The sequence below is a fragment of the Phacochoerus africanus genome, chromosome 4 (assembly GCF_016906955.1).
Source record: "Phacochoerus africanus isolate WHEZ1 chromosome 4, ROS_Pafr_v1, whole genome shotgun sequence".
Taxonomy (NCBI): domain Eukaryota; kingdom Metazoa; phylum Chordata; class Mammalia; order Artiodactyla; family Suidae; genus Phacochoerus; species Phacochoerus africanus.
Window position 1 is genome coordinate 53,577,139 of NC_062547.1, and position 19,876 is coordinate 53,597,014.

At 41.3% G+C, this 19,876-nt stretch overlaps 1 protein-coding gene across 1 annotated transcript; it reads left to right on the forward strand.

Annotated features, from left to right (window-relative positions):
- The first annotated feature begins 12,074 nt into the window (after positions 1-12,074).
- On the forward strand, positions 12,075-17,054 carry LOC125124398 (uncharacterized). The gene is made up of 6 exons (XM_047774513.1): positions 12,075-12,111; positions 12,795-12,874; positions 13,267-13,377; positions 14,351-14,499; positions 15,077-15,208; positions 16,748-17,054. Exons 2-5 carry the CDS (start codon positions 12,802-12,804, stop codon positions 15,131-15,133), a joined length of 390 nt encoding a protein of 129 aa, XP_047630469.1. The 5' UTR covers positions 12,075-12,111; positions 12,795-12,801; the 3' UTR covers positions 15,134-15,208; positions 16,748-17,054.
- Positions 17,055-19,876: the final 2,822 nt, after the last annotated feature.

Genomic DNA, 19,876 nt, shown 5'->3' on the forward strand with positions numbered 1-19,876 from the left:
ACCCTTAGTCAGAGCTATCAAGAAAAAAACAGAGAGGACTCAAATCAATAAAATTAGAAATGAAAAAGGAGAAGTAACAACAGATACCACAGAAATACAAAGAGGCATAAGAGACTACTAAATGCAGCTATATACCAATAAAATGGAAAACCTAGAAGAAATGGTCAAATTCTTAGTAAGGTACAATCTTCTAAGACTAAACCAAGATGAAATAGAAAAGATGAATGGACCAATCAGAAGAACTGAAATTGAAACTGTGATTAAATAACTTCCAACAAACAAAAGTCCAGGACCAGATGGCTTCACAGGCGAACTCTATCAAACATTTAGAGAAGACCTAACACCTACCACCCTGAAACTATTTCAAAAAATTGCAGAGGAAGAAAAACTCCCAAACTCATTCTATGAGGCCACCATCACCCTGATACCAAAACCAGACAAAGATACCACAAAAAAAAGAAAACTACAGGCCAATTTCACTGATGAACATCAATGCAAAAATCCACAACAAAATACTAGCAAACTGCATCCAACAATCCATTAAAAGGATTGTACATCATGATCAAGTGATATTTATCCCAGGGATGCAAGAGTTCTTCAATATCCACAAATCAACCAGTGTCATACACCACATAACAAACTGAAGAATAGAAACCACAGGATCCTCTCAATAGATGCAGAAAAAGCCTTTGACAAAATCCAGCACCCATTTCTGATAAAAACCCTTCAGAAGTGGGCCTAGAAGGAACCTACCTCAACATGATATAGGCCATATATGACAAACCCAGAGCTAACATCATTTTCAATGGAGAAACGCTGAATGAATTCCTGCTGAGATCAGGAACAAGACAAGGATGTTCGCTCTCGCCACTACTCTTCAACATAGTTCTGGAAGACCTAGCCACAGCAATCAGAGAAGTAAAAGAGATAAAAGGAATCCAAATTGGAAAGGAAGAAGTAAAACTATCCCTATCTGCTGATGACATGATACTATACCTACCTAGAGAATCCTAAAGACTCGACCAGAAAACTGTTAGAGCACATCCATGAATTTGGCGAAGTTGCAGAATACAAAATTAATACACAGAAATCAATGGCATTTCTATATACCAACAATGAAAGATCAGAAAGGGAAATCAAGGAAGCAATCCCATTTACCACTGCATCCAAAGAATAAAATACCTAGGAGTAAACCTATCCAAAGAGACAAAAGACCTGTGCTCTGAAAACTCTAAGACACTGATGAAAGAAATCAAAGATGACACAAATAGATGGAAAGACATACCATGCTCCTGGACTGGAAGAGTCAATATTATCAAAATGACTATACTACCCAAGGCAATCTACAGATTCAATGCAATCCCTATCAAATTACCAAGGACATTTTTCACAGAACTCGAACAAAATAGTTTAAAGTTTGTTTGGAAGCACAAAAGACCCAGAATAGCCAAAGACATCCTGAGAAAGAAAAATGGAGCTGGGGGCATCAGGCTCCTGGACTTCAGACTATACTACAAAGCAACAACCATCAAAACCATATGGTACTGGCACAAAGACAGAAATATAGATCAGTGGAACAGGATAGAAAGCCCAGAATTAAACCCATGCACCTACAGCCAACTCATCGATGACAAAGGAGGCAAGAATATACAATGCAGAAAAGACAGTCCCTTCAATAAGTAAATGGTGCTGGGAAAACTGGATAGCCACATGGGAAAGAATGAAATTAGAACACTCCCAAACACCATACACAAAAATAAACTCAGAATGGATTGAAGACCTAGATATAAGACAGACGTTATAAAACTCTTAGGAAAACATAGGCCAAACACTCTGCAACATAAACAACAGCAACATCTCAGATCCACCTCTTAAGAGTAATGACAGTAGAAACAATAAGAAGAAAATGGGACCTAATCAAACCTAAAAGGTTCTGCACAGCAAAGGAAATCCTAAACAAAACGAAAAGACAACCCACAGAGTGGGAGCAAATCTTTGCAAATGAATCGACTGACAAGGCATTCATCTCCAAAATTTATGAAAACCTCCTACCACTCAATACCAAAAAAAAAAAACCACCCCATAAAAAATGGGCAGAAGATCTAAACAGACAATTCTCCAAAGATGACAAACGGATGGCCAAAAAACACATGAAAAGATGTTCAACATCACTCATTATTAGAGAAATGCCAATCAAAACCACTATGAGGTACCACCTTACACTAGCCAGAATGGCCATCATCCAAGAGTCTACAAACAGTAAGTGCTGGAGAGGGTGTGGAGAAAAAGGAACTCTATTACGCTGTTGGTGGGATTGTAAATTGGTGCAAACACTGTGGAAAACAGTATGGCGAGTCCTCAGAAGACTAAACATAGAACTACCATTTGATCCAGCAATCCCTCTCCTGGGCATCTATTCAGAGGAAACCATGACTCGAAAAGGCACATGTACTCCGATGTTCATTGCAGCTTGATTTTCAATAGCCAAGATGTGGAAACAACCTAAATGTCCACTGACAGAGGAGTGCATAAAGAAGAGGTGGTACATATACACAATGGAATCAAAAAGAACGAAACAAGGGCAATTTTAGCAACATGGTTGGACCTAGAAATTATCATGCTAGGTGAAGTCAGCCATACAATGAGACACCAAGATCCAATGCTTTCACTGACATGTGGAATCTGAAAAAGGGACACAATGGACTTCTTTGCAGAGGAGATAGTGACTCACAGACTTTGAGAAACTTATGGTTTCCAAAGGAGACAGTTTTGGGGGTGGGGGGTATGCGCTGGGGTTGTGGGATGGAAATGCTATAAGATTGGATTGTGATGATCATTGTACAACTATAAAGGTAATAAATTCATTGAGTAATAAAAAAATTAAGAAATTCTGTAGAGAGTATAGATAAATTGGTATCTTCCTACACTGTTGGTGTGAATGTAAATTGGTATAAGCACTCTGGAGAACAGTATGGAGGTCCTTTAAAAAACTAAATATAGAACTAGCATATGATTTAGTAATCCTACTCCTGGGCATTTATCCAGAGAGAGCCATAATGCAAAAATATACATGCATCCCAGTGTTTATTGCAATGCTATTTATAATAATTAAGACATGGAAGCAACCTAAATTCTCATCAACAGAGGAATGGGTAAAGAAGATGTGGCACATACATACAATGAAATATTACTCAGACAGAAAAAAGAATGAAATAATTTCATTAGCAACAACATAGATGGACCTAGAAATTATCATAGCAAGTGAAGAAAATCAAAGACAAGAATCATATATTACTTATAAGTGGAATCTAAAGAAATGATGAAAGTGAACTTATTTACAAAACAGAAATAGACACACAGATTTTGAAAACAAACTTATGGTTACCAAAGTGGAAATGTTTGTGTGAAAGAGGGATAAATTAGGAATTTGGGATTGATATTACACATTGCTATATAAAAAATAATCAACAAGGACCTGCTGTATAGCACAGGGAACTCTACTGAGTGTTCTGTACTAGTCTATATGGGGAAAGAATCTGAAAAATGATGGATATATGTATATTTATAACTGAATCACTTTACTATCTAGTATACCTGAAACTAACACAACATTGTAAAATCAACTGTACTACAATGTAAAATAAAAATCAAATAAAAAAACAAAAAATTTAAAAAAAAATTTGTAAATGCAGAGTTCTTGTCTATAGGATTTATTCCATATACCTATGCCTACATGAGTTGTAGAAAGAGAACTATAGTTTTCATTTACTTGATTAGGAAAATAAAGTATTTCAAAAAACAGAAACAAATTTACTCTACTCACATAACATGAGATGTTAAAAAGACAATTATCCTATATTTCCCAAAGTTTTTCCTTTAGCTAAAAGATTATTAGAAATATTCAGTATTATAATAATATTAAATTGACCATTATTGGCATTTATTTAATGTTTAGTATCGTGTTAGGCTGTGCAGTTTAGTAACCAATTGTGTATTATTTCATTTCATCCTCAGAAATCCCAACAATGTAGATTTTTAAATTACCTTTAGATTACCATCATTTTAAGAAGATTGTATGAGATAAAATATGTATTGTGTTTTTGTGAACTTAGAAGTGAAAGACATATTCCTGATGTGGTTATAAAGTTTGTTTCTGTACTTACTAAATATTAAAAGGCAAAAAACCAAAATTTCTTTAAAAAGTAGGAAAAAGACATGAACAGACAAAATATGTAAGATCTATATAAAATCTTAGTGGTCTTTAAATATTTGAAAAATGTTCAAACTCCATAATCAGAAAAATGAAAACTAAAACAGCACTAATACCATTTCTCACCTGTAGATTAGCAAATATTAAAATATAAGATGACACATTCTTTGGCAAGACTGTGGGAAAATAGTTACCCTCATATACTGCTAGTGAGAATTCAGAACAAATTCTTTGGCAGGGGAATTTGGTAAACCTAACAAAACTACATATGCACTTACATTTCTTTAACTCATTTCCAGGAATCTACCCTAAAGACATTCCTGCAGTGATATGAAAATGTATATGCATAAAGGTATTCACTGAAGCATTGTTTGTGATTGCAAAATATCAGAGCAACCTAAATGCCCATACAGCATGGAGAGGTTAAAAATACATGCTCTGGAGGGCTGAGCAGCCCTAGAACAGAATGGAAAGACTAGGTGAACAGATGCGGAGAGATTTCCAGGATATATTGTGAGGTTAGGAAATCAAAGTTGCAGAAAAGTACATTAAAATACTTCATGCTGTGTGGGCTGCTCTTAACTGGTTGGTGTCTACAAAGCCTAGATGAGCAGGCCTGGACAAAAGGCAGGTTCAAGAGAGGCCTCAGTCCCCCAGGGGCATCCTTCACCAGAGGGACTCTGCCCCCTTCCAAGTGCAGACAGGCTTCTTTTGGAAGGGCACCCTGGCCCCTTAAACAGAACATAAACCCTCTGCTGCCCAGCCTGAACCATTTCTGAGCTTCCTGGGATTGTCGGGCCTCAAAAGTGGTGGATTTGGGAGGCAGGGAAACAATTCTTTTTCCAAGAAGTCCTCTGACCCTCAGGAGGAAAATAAATAAATAAACAAGGAAACAACAAACAATATAAAATCTTAATTCATCCAGAAAAAAAGTGGCTAATTAACAGAGAAACCATAGAAACTATTTAGTGCAAGAAATTAAAAGAGAGAAACTTTAGTTCTATTTTGTGTCCAGTTAGGGGGAAAGGAAAAGCAGAAGCAGGTAAGATGGGCTTGGGGAACACAAATGACACAGGGGACTCCAAGAAAAAAGATCAAAAGTGAGATAAAGAGCTGGAGACAGGAAGAAAGACAGTGCGAGGATGCTCTCAGCAGACACCAGGACTGAGTACTGCAGGGCAGGGTCACTGGTTAAGCCCGCCCCTCAGTTGAGGAAGAAGCTTGGCCATCTCCGGGTCCCCAGGCCACTGTGCTCACTTGAGACCTAGAGTTCTAAGTTTTGTGTTGCCCCTTCACACCTGCCTTGAAGCCTGAAGAGGATGATGCCTGAGCCTGAGTCCTCACCATGTCTACAAATTCCTAAATGGATACAGAAGGGAAGGAATCTGAGGGATCCTGAAGCCAGGGAAGCTGACTTATTCAGGCACCCAGTAGTCCCAGTCAATGAGAGAACAGCGACCACTCACCTTGACTCTTTTTTTTTTGTTGTTTGTTTTTGCTAGGGCTGCACCTGTGGCATATGGAGGTTCCAAGGCTAGGGGTCTAATCAGAGCTACAGCTGCCGGCCTACACCATAGCCGCAGCAATGCCAGATCCAAGCCGTGTCTGCTACCTACACCACAGCTCTCAGCAATGCCGGATCCTTAACCCACTGAGCAAGGCCAGGGATCTTACCCGCAACCTCATGGTTCCTAGTCAGATTCATTAACCACTGAGCCACGACAGGAACTCCATCTTGACTCTTTTTAATTTATTTTTTTAATTATTAAAATGTAGTTGATCTACAATGTTGTGCCAAATTCTGCTGTACAGCAAAGTGACCCAGGCATACATATACATGGATTCCCTTTCTTATATTATCTTCCATCATGTTCTAGCCCAAGAGACTGGATATAGATCCCTGTGCTATACAGTAGGAACTCATTGCTTATCCATTCTAAGTGTAATAGTTTGCATCTATCAACCCCAAACTCAATGTCCATCCTTCTCCCTCCCCCCACCTGTTGGCATCCACAAGTCTGTTCTCTATGACCTTGATTCATTCTTGATGTTCATGGTCAGGGAAAAGTGGATCCCATCCCAGGACTTATCTGGTTAGCTGTGTGCAAGGCATCTGGCTTTGGCAAGTCTCAGTCTGCTCATCATGACAACAGGAATAGAGTGATACCCTCCCTACCTCTTTGAAAATAAAGTGTAGCACAGAGCCAGCTGCTCAGAGGGAGTTTTGACATCTGTATCATTACTCCTATAACCTTTGTTGTTGGTTCCAATCTTTGGTTGATGACAAATCACAAGTGGACCCTGGGCTTGTTGATGTGTCTCAGTGACAACTAACCCCCAGATGTAATCTTCATACCTACCCCTCTCATAGACTCTTCCTCGTTTTCTCACCGACCTTCTGGTTTAGTTCCCTTGTGAGCCAGATATTATCAAATACCTGGTATTTTCAAATATCCAGGTATTAACAAACACAATTACAGTTGCTTGCTGTTAGAAAATCAATACCAGAGAGGAAAGCAAATGTTGGTAGAAAGGAAATTTGCTTTTAATAAGAATGCTGGCAATCCGGGAAGGTGTAAATTCAGTGTCCTCCAAAAATCTCCTCCAAAGATTCTGCTGGGCCATGAAAGTTTTTAAATGGAAAATGGAAAGTAATTTTAGTTTTCATTGAGATATGGGTCAGAGTCATCACCATCCCCCATTGTGTGCAGGCTCGCCAAACTCTTGGGATCTTTTTTAGATGTTATCTTGGTCACACAATATTTTTTCACACAGTTTGTTGGTGAGATTACTGATAGAGAAATTAGGGAAGAGATCTGGTTATTATTAATTACTTGTTCTTCATTTCTACTTCTATCTACAGAAAGAAATAACTGGTTAGGCAAGGTATTGTGTGATCAAAAGATCTAAAAATTGTACTAAGACTGGAGATGAGTAGAGCATGGGGGAGGGGTACCTCATTTAAGGTTAGTGACAAGATAAAAGGGGCCTCCAGCAGAGAGCTCATTCCTGTAAAGAGCCCTTTCCTGCAAAGAGCCCTTTCCTGCCAAAAGCTACTTACATAGGCAGCATCTCCAATAAGCTATAAGGTGATGGTAATTACAATTAGTTCATGGGAAATAGGTAGCTCTTATGACCAAGAGAATGGCTGGAATTTGAGACTCTGGGAAAGTCCCTGGGGAAATATGGGTGGCAGAGGACTCTGCTTTCATTGTGTTGGCCAAGACCTGCCACCAATATTAATCTCTGAAGATTTCCACCTCTGAAGCCAGGGTCAAGGACCCACCTCTGTTTTAGGATTGGTGTTCAAGAAAGCTCCCCAGGGATTCTTGTTGTGGCTCAGCAGGTTAAGAACCTGACTAGTATCCAGGAGGATGAGGGTTCAATCCTTGGCCTCACTCATTGGGTTAAGGATCCAGCATTGCCACAAGCTATGGCATAGGTCTCAGATGTGATTGGGATCCCTCATTACTGGCTCTAATTCGAGCCCTAACTCGGGAACTTCCATGTGTCACAGGTGTGGCCCTAAAAGGAAAAAAAAAAAGAAAGCCCTCGCTCCAATCCCATCCTCATTTAAAACCCATTTTTGGAACTATGAATTGCTACATTGTAACTGTAACTTACATATTATATATCAACTCTACTTCAATAAAAAAAATAATAATAAAATCCCACTTCTGGGAATGACACTGGCACCAGAGTTACAATTAGTCACTCTTCCCTTTTCCTGGGATGATGTACTTCTCTTGGTAACCTACTGGTGGGAGCACTTTTGGGGCTACGAGAACCCCTGGAATCACTTGACCAGCTGGCCTCTCCAGCATAAGAGCAACCATGTCCGGAGTCCACTGCCCATTCTGCTTGGGTCCTCCCTTCCCTCAACCCTCCTTGTGTCTAGAGTCATGTTTTGATGCTTAAGGTCCCTGCAGAATATCTCAAAACCAGCATCCCTCTCACAGCCCCTTGGGTCAAGTTCACACCTTCTGCTAAAAACAGACATTGAAAGGACTTGTAGTGATTAGTAGCTTTAGCTTTGGTTCAGTTCATAATTCAGACCAAGAATTATTAGATATTTAGTTCAGATCATAATTTAACTGAGAGAGGTGTATAGACAAAGAATATCACCTGCCATTTCAGTAAACAAAGGATGCTGCTGCCATAAAGCCATCAGCCATTGCACCTACCCTGCCATCCAATCTCCTCTGCTGACCCTTCCCTTCCTCCCCCAGCTCCTCACCACCCATCCATGAGATACCTGAGGGGAATTCAGGAAGGAAAAAAAATGGGATGCTGGCCCCATTTAGTTAAGGTGATTATCAAAGTTGGTCTGATCTGGAGTCTTGGTCTGACTCCTGAAAGTTTGGGGGCCTATTCAGGAGGCAAATGCTCCTTAAAAAATGCTGTCTGATTTCTGAGAGTCAAGAGAACAAACAGGAAGATACTAGTTGCTGCTGGTGCTGACAGCTCTTTTCAAAGTACCACAGACTCATGTCACCTTCACATAACAGAGCAGGACCTTATGGCCCCCTCCTCCATCTGCTTGAGCACCTCTCTCTAGTACCTATAAATCAGTATCTGATGCACGTTTCCTGATTAGTTTTATAGATGCTAAAACCACCACCAAATGGAAGAAATTAACTACTTGTTGATGTTGAGCATGTAGTCCCCAGACCTACTGCTGCCTAAGGATTGATAATATTAGCCCTTTGACACTGCCCTGTTACTTCGCTGTTAGCCAATCAGAGAATTGTGCATAGGCAGATCGCTTACCCTGAGATTGTCTCCCTCACCTGGCTTATAAAATGCTTTAATTTGGGGCTCTAGGAGTTTGGGCTTTTTGGGGGGCATGAGCCATCCACCTCCTTGAACGGCCCTGCAGTAAAGTTTTCTCTGTTCCAAACTCTGACATTTTGGTTTTTTTTTTTTTTTTTTTTTTTTGGCTTCACTGTGCTTTGGCACATGAACTTGGGCTAACACTCACACCAAACAAACCTTAGAAGTGGAGTTGAATCTTACCCTCATTTTACAGAGGGGAAACTGAGAGCCAAAGAGGCAGGTGAGTGTGACTTTTGGGTGTGTGTGCTTAGTCCTGCACATGGCAGGGGAGAAAAGGAAGTGGGTCCCTTTAAGAACAGTGCCAAGGAGCTGTGCTGAAGGGAGAGGGATAATTCCTCATGACTTGATTTTAATCTGGGACATGGCACATAACGTTATTTCTGGTAACAAGGATAAGCACTGATGGAGTTCCTGTTGTGGCTCTGCAGGTTAAGAACCCAACATAGTCTCTGTGAAGAGGTGGGTTCTATTCCTGGCCTCATTCAAGGGGCTAAAGATCTAGCATTGCCACAAACAGCAACATAGTTTGCAGATGCAGCTTGGATCTAGTGTTGTCATGGCTGTGATATAGGCTGGCAGCTGCAGCTCCAATTTGACCCTTAGCCTGGAGAACTTCCATATGTCACAGGTGTGGCTGTAAAACAAAAGAAAAAAGAAAAGAAAAGAAAAAAAAAAAAGCATGAGCACTGCTGACTTGAGAGAGTGGGATCTCTGCAAGGAGTTTCATGGGAAGATTCTGAAGCCAAGTGGTGAGTGGGGGCCACTACACAAAGAGAGTAAAAACCTGGACACTCCCATGCTTCAGGTGTTCCTATTAATTCTCTATGCCCTTTCAGGAATAGCGTACCCTGGGTGGGCCTCTGACAGCCTCCTCACAGTAACCACCACTGAATGGTTTGCCGAGAACCCACCCTGAGAAGCAGAAAGTGGGCACAAGTTGGGTGGTCCCAGGACCTTCTCTATTCTCCATGGAGATGAGGCCAAGGCTCACCACTAGTGATGACAAAATTGACTCATTCTCACCATTTTTCCTTTCCTGAGCCTGATCTGTGCTGCAAGCTTCAGGTCACACTATGAGCCAGGCTGAGTGGGCGGCAAATATCAATGAATGACACCTGATAGTTGGATTTAATTAGTGAGCTTCTTGACCAAAACCACGCTGTAAGTTTGGTCTTTTGGCCCCATACCTTCTCTGTCAGAAACTATCCTTATCTCCAGCCACCTCACCTGGTCAGGAATTCATGGGCAAGTAATGTTAGGAGAAAGGGAAATGTTTAATTGGCTGAGGAAATAAGGGATCATAAAATGTATAGCTTTCCTCACAGGCGTCAGGATAGAGCTCTGCTTTGGTGGGGAGATGTACTTCTATTGTTTCCAGAAGTGAAGTGACAACCACTTGTGACAGGGGACCCACGCAAGCTGGTGAAGTCTTTGGACTCTTTCTCATGAAAACAAGTCACATAGGATTGTAATTACACCTGTCCCTTAAAAACCTGGGGTTAGGGGTATTGATTTTCTATACAATCAAATTTTGCCAGAGTTCCCGTCATGGCTCAGTGGTTAACGAATCCGACTAGGAACCTTGAGGTTGCGGGTTTGATCCCTGGCCTTGCTCAGTGGGTTAAGGATCCGGCGTTGCCGTGAGCTGTGGTGTAGGTCACAGATGCGGCTTGGATCTGGCATTGCTGTGGCTCTGGCATGGGCTGGCAGCTTCAGCTCTGACTAGACCCTTAGCCTGGGAACCTCCATATGCCACTGGTGTGGCCCTAAAAAAGACAAAAAGACAAAAAAAAATTTCCTAAAATTTATAGTTGGCCTTCTCTATCCAGTGTCTCTCCCTATCCTTAGTGCCTCCATAGCTGCAGTTCTGTATCCATGGATTCAACCGTTTTCCTCATGTAGTAAGTACTACTGAAAAAATCCACATATAAGTGGGCCCATCCAGTTCAAACTCCTGTTGTTCAAGGGTCAACTGTATATTGAAATAGTTATAAATTTCTACTAATATATGGGGTAATAGCAGATATGCTTTTTTTATTAATGTTTCAGATATCAGGCTCCAGCAGGGGACTGATAAGGACAAAATTTGGAAGTAGTTGATGAGGGCAACTATCTGCAGATATCATGTGATAGGAAAACCTCAGTACTTTCTAAGGCTGGGTGGTTTTAGTGTGATTTGTGGATTCCATTTACAGAAGGAAAAACTAAATTACAGTTAGAGAATAGTGAAAATAAGATGCAATCCTTCTTCCTATCCAAGTTTTGGAGGACCCTGTGATGCATCTTCCAGCTCCAGAGTTTAAGCCTCTGGGGGCTTCTGGGCATCTGGTCACCTGTCTGACATCTCTTGGGTTGGGATGGCAAAGGTAAAGTAAGGTGTGCATTTGTCTCATAATTTGGCTCCCAAATGTTCATCACATTGAGATGTACACAGCATTCTAAGACATCGGCAGTTACACTGCACCTGTTCTGCCAAACAGCTGTCTGTTTTTGCTTACATGTTGCAGATATGGACAGGGATAAAGTCTATGGTGCTTGTACTTTGATGGGCATTTCACACATGCTCTTAGTCTTCACCTCCACCCTGCAAAATAGACATAACTATTTCCTTGCACAGACCAGAAAACTGAGTTTCTAAATACTGGAACTTTGTGCCCAGGTTTACCAACACCCAACAAAAGAGGCTTGCTCTAAAACTTGTTCCTGTTGCATTAATCCCAGCTCTCTGCATGCAAAATAATTTTTCCCTCTCTTTAAAGAAAGCAATCACAAGATTTTTGTCTGTTTTCTTGAGGTTGTAACAGAAGCTGCACATGAGAAACCTAGAATAACATTAGAGGTGGTTCTTGGACAGGGACAGGTGTCATATATATGTATAGTCTCTTAGACCGCTTGGGTTACTTCATGGAAGATCAGACTTGGGATACAGAGTGTGAAATGAGTTTTGTCATTTTCTGAAATCCTGCCTTAAGGAAGGAAAGGGTGGGCCCCCCCAAATACTGCCTTGTCCTCACACTGTGAAGTTGAAGACTTTTTCTCAGACACCTGGGAGGACAAGTCTAGAGGTAAGTGGGGCCTAGGGATCATGAAATTCCATAAGATAGGGGAGCTGGATTTCTGTCACAAATTGGTAAAATTCAAAGGACCTTTTGGAAAGGAGCATTAGATGACATAAGTTTATAAATGATATCAGGATTCATTTATCAAATTCTGGCTCTGTCATTTTGTTAGAGAACCAATGTGTCCTGGCAGATGGCAAGTAACAAATGTAGTAGTCCCACTGCATTTGTTACTTGCCAAAGGTGACTTTGGAATTGAGAAATCAGAGTCCTTGGCTAAGGGGCAATTTGTCTCAAAGCATGTTATCTTCAGCCTTTGTAGTCCATGGAAAGTCTCCATTCACTCCCAGAAGAACGATTTCTGCATCTTGACCAAATAATCCTATTTCAGCTATGGAGGGGGCTCCAGAACCTTCCACACCCATGCAAGAAAGAAATTCCCCATGTGAATTTTTCCTAAAGAAGGAAGGTCCTTCTCCTGTGGGTCCCTTGATGACAGAGATAGTATCCTTTTCATCTTTACCTCCCCAACAAGAGGCATATTTAGCATAAAGCCAAGGCTTGACAAATTCTCACTTGTGAAACAAATGAATGGATGGATGGACAACTTTGTTCAGTGCTTGGGTTGCTAGACAAGAAAGCTTACTTCCATGACCCTGACTTTTTGCTTTCACTTGGGCCCTCTGCAGTGCCACCATGCCTCTATCTGCAGCCCTGAAGAGCCTCTTCATCACCTATGTCCTCACCACATTGGTTTTCGGCTCTGTGGGTAAGAATAAAAAATGGCCCATTTCTTTCAAAGACTGGAAGGGTAAGGAAGCAGTTTGGAAGAGGAATATCTACTTAGGAGAGACCAGGTTCAGCTACAAGTGCAGAGTTGATGCCTTCAGTGTTGGAGACGCTCATTATCATCCTCAGCTGTGGGCAGTTGAGGGCCTGGGGCTATGCAGAAGGTAGTGGGTCAATATGAGTGGGGCCTTATGTGGGGCCTTGTGAGGAACTAAGGACTGAGTGGAGGGAGGCAGGCATCCAGGCCCACAGGGAACAAGTTTCATGGTACATTGGCTCTCAGGAATGTTTGGCTATTGGAAACATCAACTATGATTTTTGAAAGTTTCCATTTCTGAATTACTTTGAACAATTTTAATTTCCTTTTCATAGAGAGTTACCAATGTGTAAGCTGTTCTCTTCATACATGTAGTGCCGACACACAGACAACTTGTGGAAACTCTCAAAGCTGCTTCAGCCACAGGGAAGAATTGAAGACATCAGGTATGCTGTGCCAGTTCCCTGCCCATGCTGCTAGGCAGGCAGGACAGATGAGGAGGGTGCTTAAAGTGAGGGAGGTTGCTGTGTTCAGCATCTTGATGGAGCTCCTCACTTGTGTTACTGAGTCCAACCTCATACTACTTGCCACATGACAGACCAATAAATTGAGATATTAGGTGTTGGAGCAAAGAATGAAATCTTTATTAAGAAAGCCAGCAGAAGATTTAGACTAGTTCCCCCCTCACCGTCTCACCCATGTTAGAATTCAGGCTTATTTTATACTAAGGAGGGGGTGTGGCTGATTGTTGCAAACTTTTTGGTACTGGCCAGACTCTGGAGGGGATAATCCTTACAGCCGTCACAATGTTCTGGCAAACCTCTAGCAGGACAAATATTATTTTATGTTTATGCAAATTTGTATCTCTATATGAATGGAAAGGTGTTAATACTTTTAAAGTCAAGCCTTGGAGGCAGAGCCTTGAGAATGGGCTACCATGTATATTTCACATTGTAGGCAACATTGTTTTACAAAGAAGCAGCACCAGCATGACCAAGCACAGGCAACAGAGCACAAAGTTTAGAGCTAAAGGAATAGATCCAATAGGGAGTCAGGTTTGCTCTTCTTTACTATACCTGTGTATCTTCTATTTTGCCTTGCTTCCTTATGTAGCATCCTATCAGGATGGGGTAGGAAGTGGCAGGGAGGGAGGCTCCAGGAAAAGGATAGGCAATTTTGGTTCGTCAACCTCACTGAGATACAACATACCCATTCTGATAAATGCTAACAAACCATCCCTCCATTAGTTTATTCCATGGACTAATGTAGACTCTTTCGAAGAAGTGGAAAGACAAAGTCATTGGAAAAAAAAACAAAAGTCATTGGAAAAAAGAATTCTTTAATACTTGCTGCCCATTTGGGCATTACTCTCTCAATGGCTCAGAGGGGAAATTCCCTCTGGGATTTGATTCTTTGCAGGGGAGCTTTACAATCTGTTGAGGAGAAAGGCTGTGCTTCAAGCTCATGTGTCCCACTGGACTTATCAGCATCACTGGGGAATAACCAAACATTTGGATATAAGCATCAGTGCTGCCAAGATGAATTGTGTAACAAGAGGGAATTCCAACGTGAGTGCTGACACATCTCTGCTCTCTCTCCCTTCCCAACCCTGTTTCCAATCCATTGCCTTAAGTATCTTCCTTTCAAGTACGTCCCATAATTTATTTCTCTGCTTCTGAATTGCCCACTGATTTTGCTACTGATTGCTTTTCCTCCTTGTGAAGGGAGACTGAATGATGTTTGGGTGGCTGGTGCTGGACTGGGGGATTTACTCTAAGTGTGAATCTGTAGGCTTAAATTATTTGCTTTTCCATTCCAGCTGAAAAGTTATCTTTCCTCACCTTGTGTAACTTCTCACTCCCTTAAAAGTATTTTTTTTAGACCACAGATTTTCTTCTTTTCATTACCTAAGCACTTTTTACCAGCCAAGGCAGAGAGGAACAGATTAACATCCTTTTTGGTTATATCTTCCCACTTAGTACCTGTCTTCCCTGCACACTCCATGCCATCCTAGTTGTAAATAATTTTAACTTTTTTTTGGAGGAATCCTTGAATAACCATGATCAGGGGTGGTGGTGAGGAATAATGTTTTCAGATCGTTTTTTAACTTATTCTTTAAGATGAAAATTTTCTCTTTTCATTCAGTGCCTCAGAAGTCCTCTCATCCCAATGGCATTAAATGTCCTGCCTGCTACAGTGTGAATGACATTTCCTGTGAGCCAGATTTCCTCACCTGCACTGGCGCAGAGACAAAATGTGTCAATGTTATTGGCATAAGTATGAATATTTTGCCAGTTTTTTGATGTTCATCTTCTTAGAGGGTATAGTGTAGTCTGTCTGTTGCTGCGTAACAAATTATTCCAAAACTTGGTAGCTTAAAACAATATTTTTCAAAAAAAAGAAAAGGACAAAGGAAAGGAGGAGGTAGAAGTGGAAGAGGAGGAGAGAGAGGGGAGAGAGGGAGGGCAAAATTACGGTTTTTAAATAATCTAATCTCAGAAGTTGCACTATCGTCACTTCTGCTCTGTCTTATTGGTTGCACAGACCAACACTGATACAACATTATAGGGAACTTCACAGGGGCATGGGTACAAGGAACCACTGGGGACCATCCTAGAGGCTAACTACCACATACAGCAAGGGTTTATATGGGATTAAATGCGGATTATTCCTTCAAGGTTTAGAGGAAGCCCTCTGTCAGGAAAGGAAAGGATAACACAGCTACTTCTCATAGTAGAGTCTGAGACTTGGGGACATGTCACATCAAAATCTCCTAGAATTGGACTTGGTTCTTGGGAATGAAGAAGGTGACACTTCAGTTCTAGTTTTTCATCATTACTGCCATTATTTCTCCTCCTATTATCAAAACCCCATAATCAAACACTTGATTTTTGCATGGTGTCACTTTGAAATCTGTGAAAGATTTTTCATTTTTCTTGAGTAGGATAAAAATATATATTTGTGATAAAGAATACATGTACCATTCAGATAGGAATTGGGAAAATAACCATAGTATTAGACAGCACAGCTAAAAAGGGTACTATCAGTTCTTTTCTAATCAACTTGAAAAAGGTTTCATGAAATCAGTGGTATTTTAAAGGCTGATTAAATTATGGGAGAGTAAATTTGGTGGGAATGGAGGCAAATTGTGCTTTTTCTCTTTTTGAGAAGATTTCGAAGGAAGGCCTAGGGCTCTCAGATAAAGAACTCCTTGCCTAGAGGATTTGGAGACCAGTGATGAAAATGAGATGTCACAAAGAATACAGGGGTTGTTGATAGTGGGGGCAGTGTCTCTACCCCAGCTTGCCATGGACAGAGCACAGACATGTAATGAGGTTCCACAATGCTAACCTTCCATTAAATTCATAACCCTGGGGAGAAGGAATCTGATCTCATGGGGAATCTGTATTGTTTCTCTCTGGTTTCCTCAAGGAAGCAAAGTAAGGAAGACAGCAGGTATCACAGGGAAATTTTAGCTGATTACATGAGTTCTGACTTCCACTCTTCTTCCCCATGCCAACTGTCTCTCCTCTAGTCATGACACAAGAGCTCCCATCTCAGCCATGTAGGGGCTGTAGGGGACTTTGAGCGAAACAGGGCTCTCTAAATTGGGGAGATATTGGGACCGGGGGGGAAATAAGACCTGGCACCTGGCTGGAGATGCAGTTAGTGCTTCTCTTGCAGAGGATAGAAGTCAGGGATTCTGGGGTACTCTGAGCACACTCTTCTTCTTAAGGAGGCAGATAGAATAGGATGAGGGTGAGGAGAGGCAACTGATGGGAGAGAAGATTAACTCCTGGATCTTTCTTTTGGCAGGTGGTCCTATATTTATGATTTTTGCCATGGGTTGTGCTACTGAAACTGCCTGCAACTTGAAGAATATAAGCATATTGAATAACATAAAACTCCATACATACTGTGTAGAAGGCAATGGGGGACCCCAGGTGACGTCCTACATGTCATCAATCTTGACTGGTTTCTTTCTGCTCAAAGCTTTGCTTTGACTTTCTAGGCCCTGCCAAAACATTATCTCACAAACCCGAAAAAGTTGGAGTTCTTGGATGCCTTCTCCCCTAAACATTCCCCAGACATTGAAGAATTAAAGACTTAAGTGTGTGTGTAATTACTTGTTAGCAGTTTAGGAAAAAAAAAATCCTGTTCTTTCTTCTCCTGGGTTCTATATTCACCCAAAGTAGCACATTTCAGAGGAGTTCTGAGATGACATATATAAGAGTTACTTGCGATCTTACCTTTGTCGTTCAACCCATATCTTCACAAATCCAGGACACACCTTTCTCCTGACAGTCTCAATTTCCATTCCTAATCCTTACCTTTCCATTGGCCCCCTCCCCCAAGTGACTTTGAATGAAAAATTCAGGGCCCAGAAACTTCCTTTCCTACAGTTTGTAAAGACTCATGTATAACAGGGTCTCCTTTACCTGGGAAACACGACACATACTTAGAGTGGATGTACCAGGGATGAAGGATACAAGCAGAGTGATCTCTGAAGTTTGTTCTAAATGCTAAGGACTAGGAAGGTGCATGCACTGAGGGTCTGTAGGGCTGTGTCCTCATACAGCAGGATTCATGAACATGGGTGGCCATAGCCACTATTCATATGATGCTGCTAAAGAAAATGGGTGTCCAGGAAAAGCCCTTACAGGGTCCAGTCTCTGTAATGTCCTTTTGATGTTGACTTTGTAACTGAGATATCCCTTAGCCTGCTCAAATGGACTCCTTGATTCTCCAAATTCAGTTTCCTACAGAGTATAGCTTGTCTTGTATGAAAGAAAAGACTACAATCCAGAAAGCAATCTGTTGTGCATGTCTGTCATCCTGGGATGCAACTCTGTAAAGCTGTCTGGGCTGAAGTCTACTAGATAGATTAGGGCCTTGACTTCACTTTGGAGCTCTTCCCAAGGGGCAAGGTACAGTCCCTTGACTCCTACCTGTTTTCACCTCCTTTGTTTTTTGAGGAGGCAGTGGGCAGAGTTTATTTGCTCGGGACTCACTGATTACTCTTACATTTTATGCACATTCCCACTGTGTGCTCGATACAGTGCAGTGAATGTGAAACACACAGGCCCCTCCCTCGGGCATAAGGAGATAATACATAGAGAGAAACGACAGGTTGTGTGTGACTGAGTAGATTCATAGGCACAAATAACCAGAGGGTAGGGACATCTCAAGGAGAGAGGAAGTACAGCCAGTGCTGGTACATAAAAATGGCAAAAGGGATTGAACAAAGAAGAAGTACATATATACAATGGAATGTGACTCAGCCATAAAAAGAAAAAAACAATGCCATTTGCAGAAATATGGATGGGCCTAGAAATTATCACACTAAGTGAAGTGAGTCAGAAAGAGAAAGACAAATATGATATCACAAATATGTGGAATCTAATAAAAATGATGCAGAAGAACTTATTCACAAAGCAGAAATAGACTCAAAGATTTCAAAACCAAGCTTATGGTTACCAAAGGGGAAACATGGCAGGGAGGGATGAATTAAGAGGTTGGGACTGACATATACACACTATTATATATAACATAGATAAATAACAAGAACCTACTATAAAGTACAGGGAAATCTGCTCAATTCTGTGTAAAAACCTACATAGGGAAAGAATCTGAAAAGGAATGGATTTATGTCTATGTAATAATGGATACACTTTTCTGTACACCTGAAATTAACACAAATTTGTAAGTCAACTATACTCCAACAAAACTTCCAAAAAAGAAAAAAGAAAAAAAAAATGGCTGAGATAGGGCTTGATGGAGGAGTATGTATGCAAGAGGAGCCCACAACTCTGTAAGGTGGGAAATGGTTAAATGGCGTAGTCCTCAGAGAGAAAGTAAATGAAAAGAGTCTGCATAGAAGGCCTTTTATAGAAAAACTCATTTTTGTTTTAAATGTATAGCCCTGAGCTGGTTCAACTTCTGAAGAAGTCACATCTGCTCTAGTGGGCAAGTTTTTCTGGTATCACCAGATACATTTTACAGAGAGGGAAGGTAGCAGCAGGGCAGGGACTCTAACTCAGACCATCTGGCTGTACAGTCTGTGCCCCCATCCTGGGTGCCACACTGCCTTTCTGTGGATCACCACATTCTGTGATCAGTGGTCAGCTTGGACTGCTGTAACAAATAAGCACAAATAAGCAAATTTTATCACAGTTCTGGTGCCTGGAAGTCTGAGATCAAGGTGCCATCAGGGCTGGTTTTTCATCTGAGGCCTCTTTCCTGGAGCTCATAGATGGCTGCATTCTCCCTGTGTCATCGCATTGTTCTTCCTTAGTCCATGTCCCCCCCAAATTCAAATGCTGAATACTAGCCCCTCAGTCAATGGCATTGGGAGATGGGAAGTTTGGGAGGTGATTAGGTCATAAGGATGGAGCCCTTGTGGGTGGGATTAGTGCTCTTATAAAAGAGGCCCCAGAGAGCCCTCTCAACTCTTTCTGCCAGGTGAGGACACAGCAATAAAACAGCTGTCAATGAGCCAGGAAACAAAACCTTACCAAAAACTTGAACCTGCAGGTGCCTTGGTCTTGGACTTTGAATCACCAGAACTGTGAGAAATAAACATCTTTTGTTTATGAGCCACCCTGTGTGCGGCATTTTGTTGTAGCATCTCGGATAGACCAAGGCAGTGTCTGAGTCCTAATATCTTCCTATAAGGACACCAGTCATATTGGATTAGTGCCCACCTTGCGACCTCATCTGAAAATGCTCTATCCCCAAATATGGTGACATTCTGAAATACCAGGAGTCAGTTTTGGGTAGGTGGACATAATTTAACCCATAACACAAAGGCATAGAGAGTAAATTAATTTACACACCAAGGGAAACTTTTCAGCTCTTGTTCCAGTATAAAGTGGTTGGCATAGTGTCAGTACACAGTGTATGTCCAATAGATATAACCCATTATTCCCTTTCTTCTCTTCACTT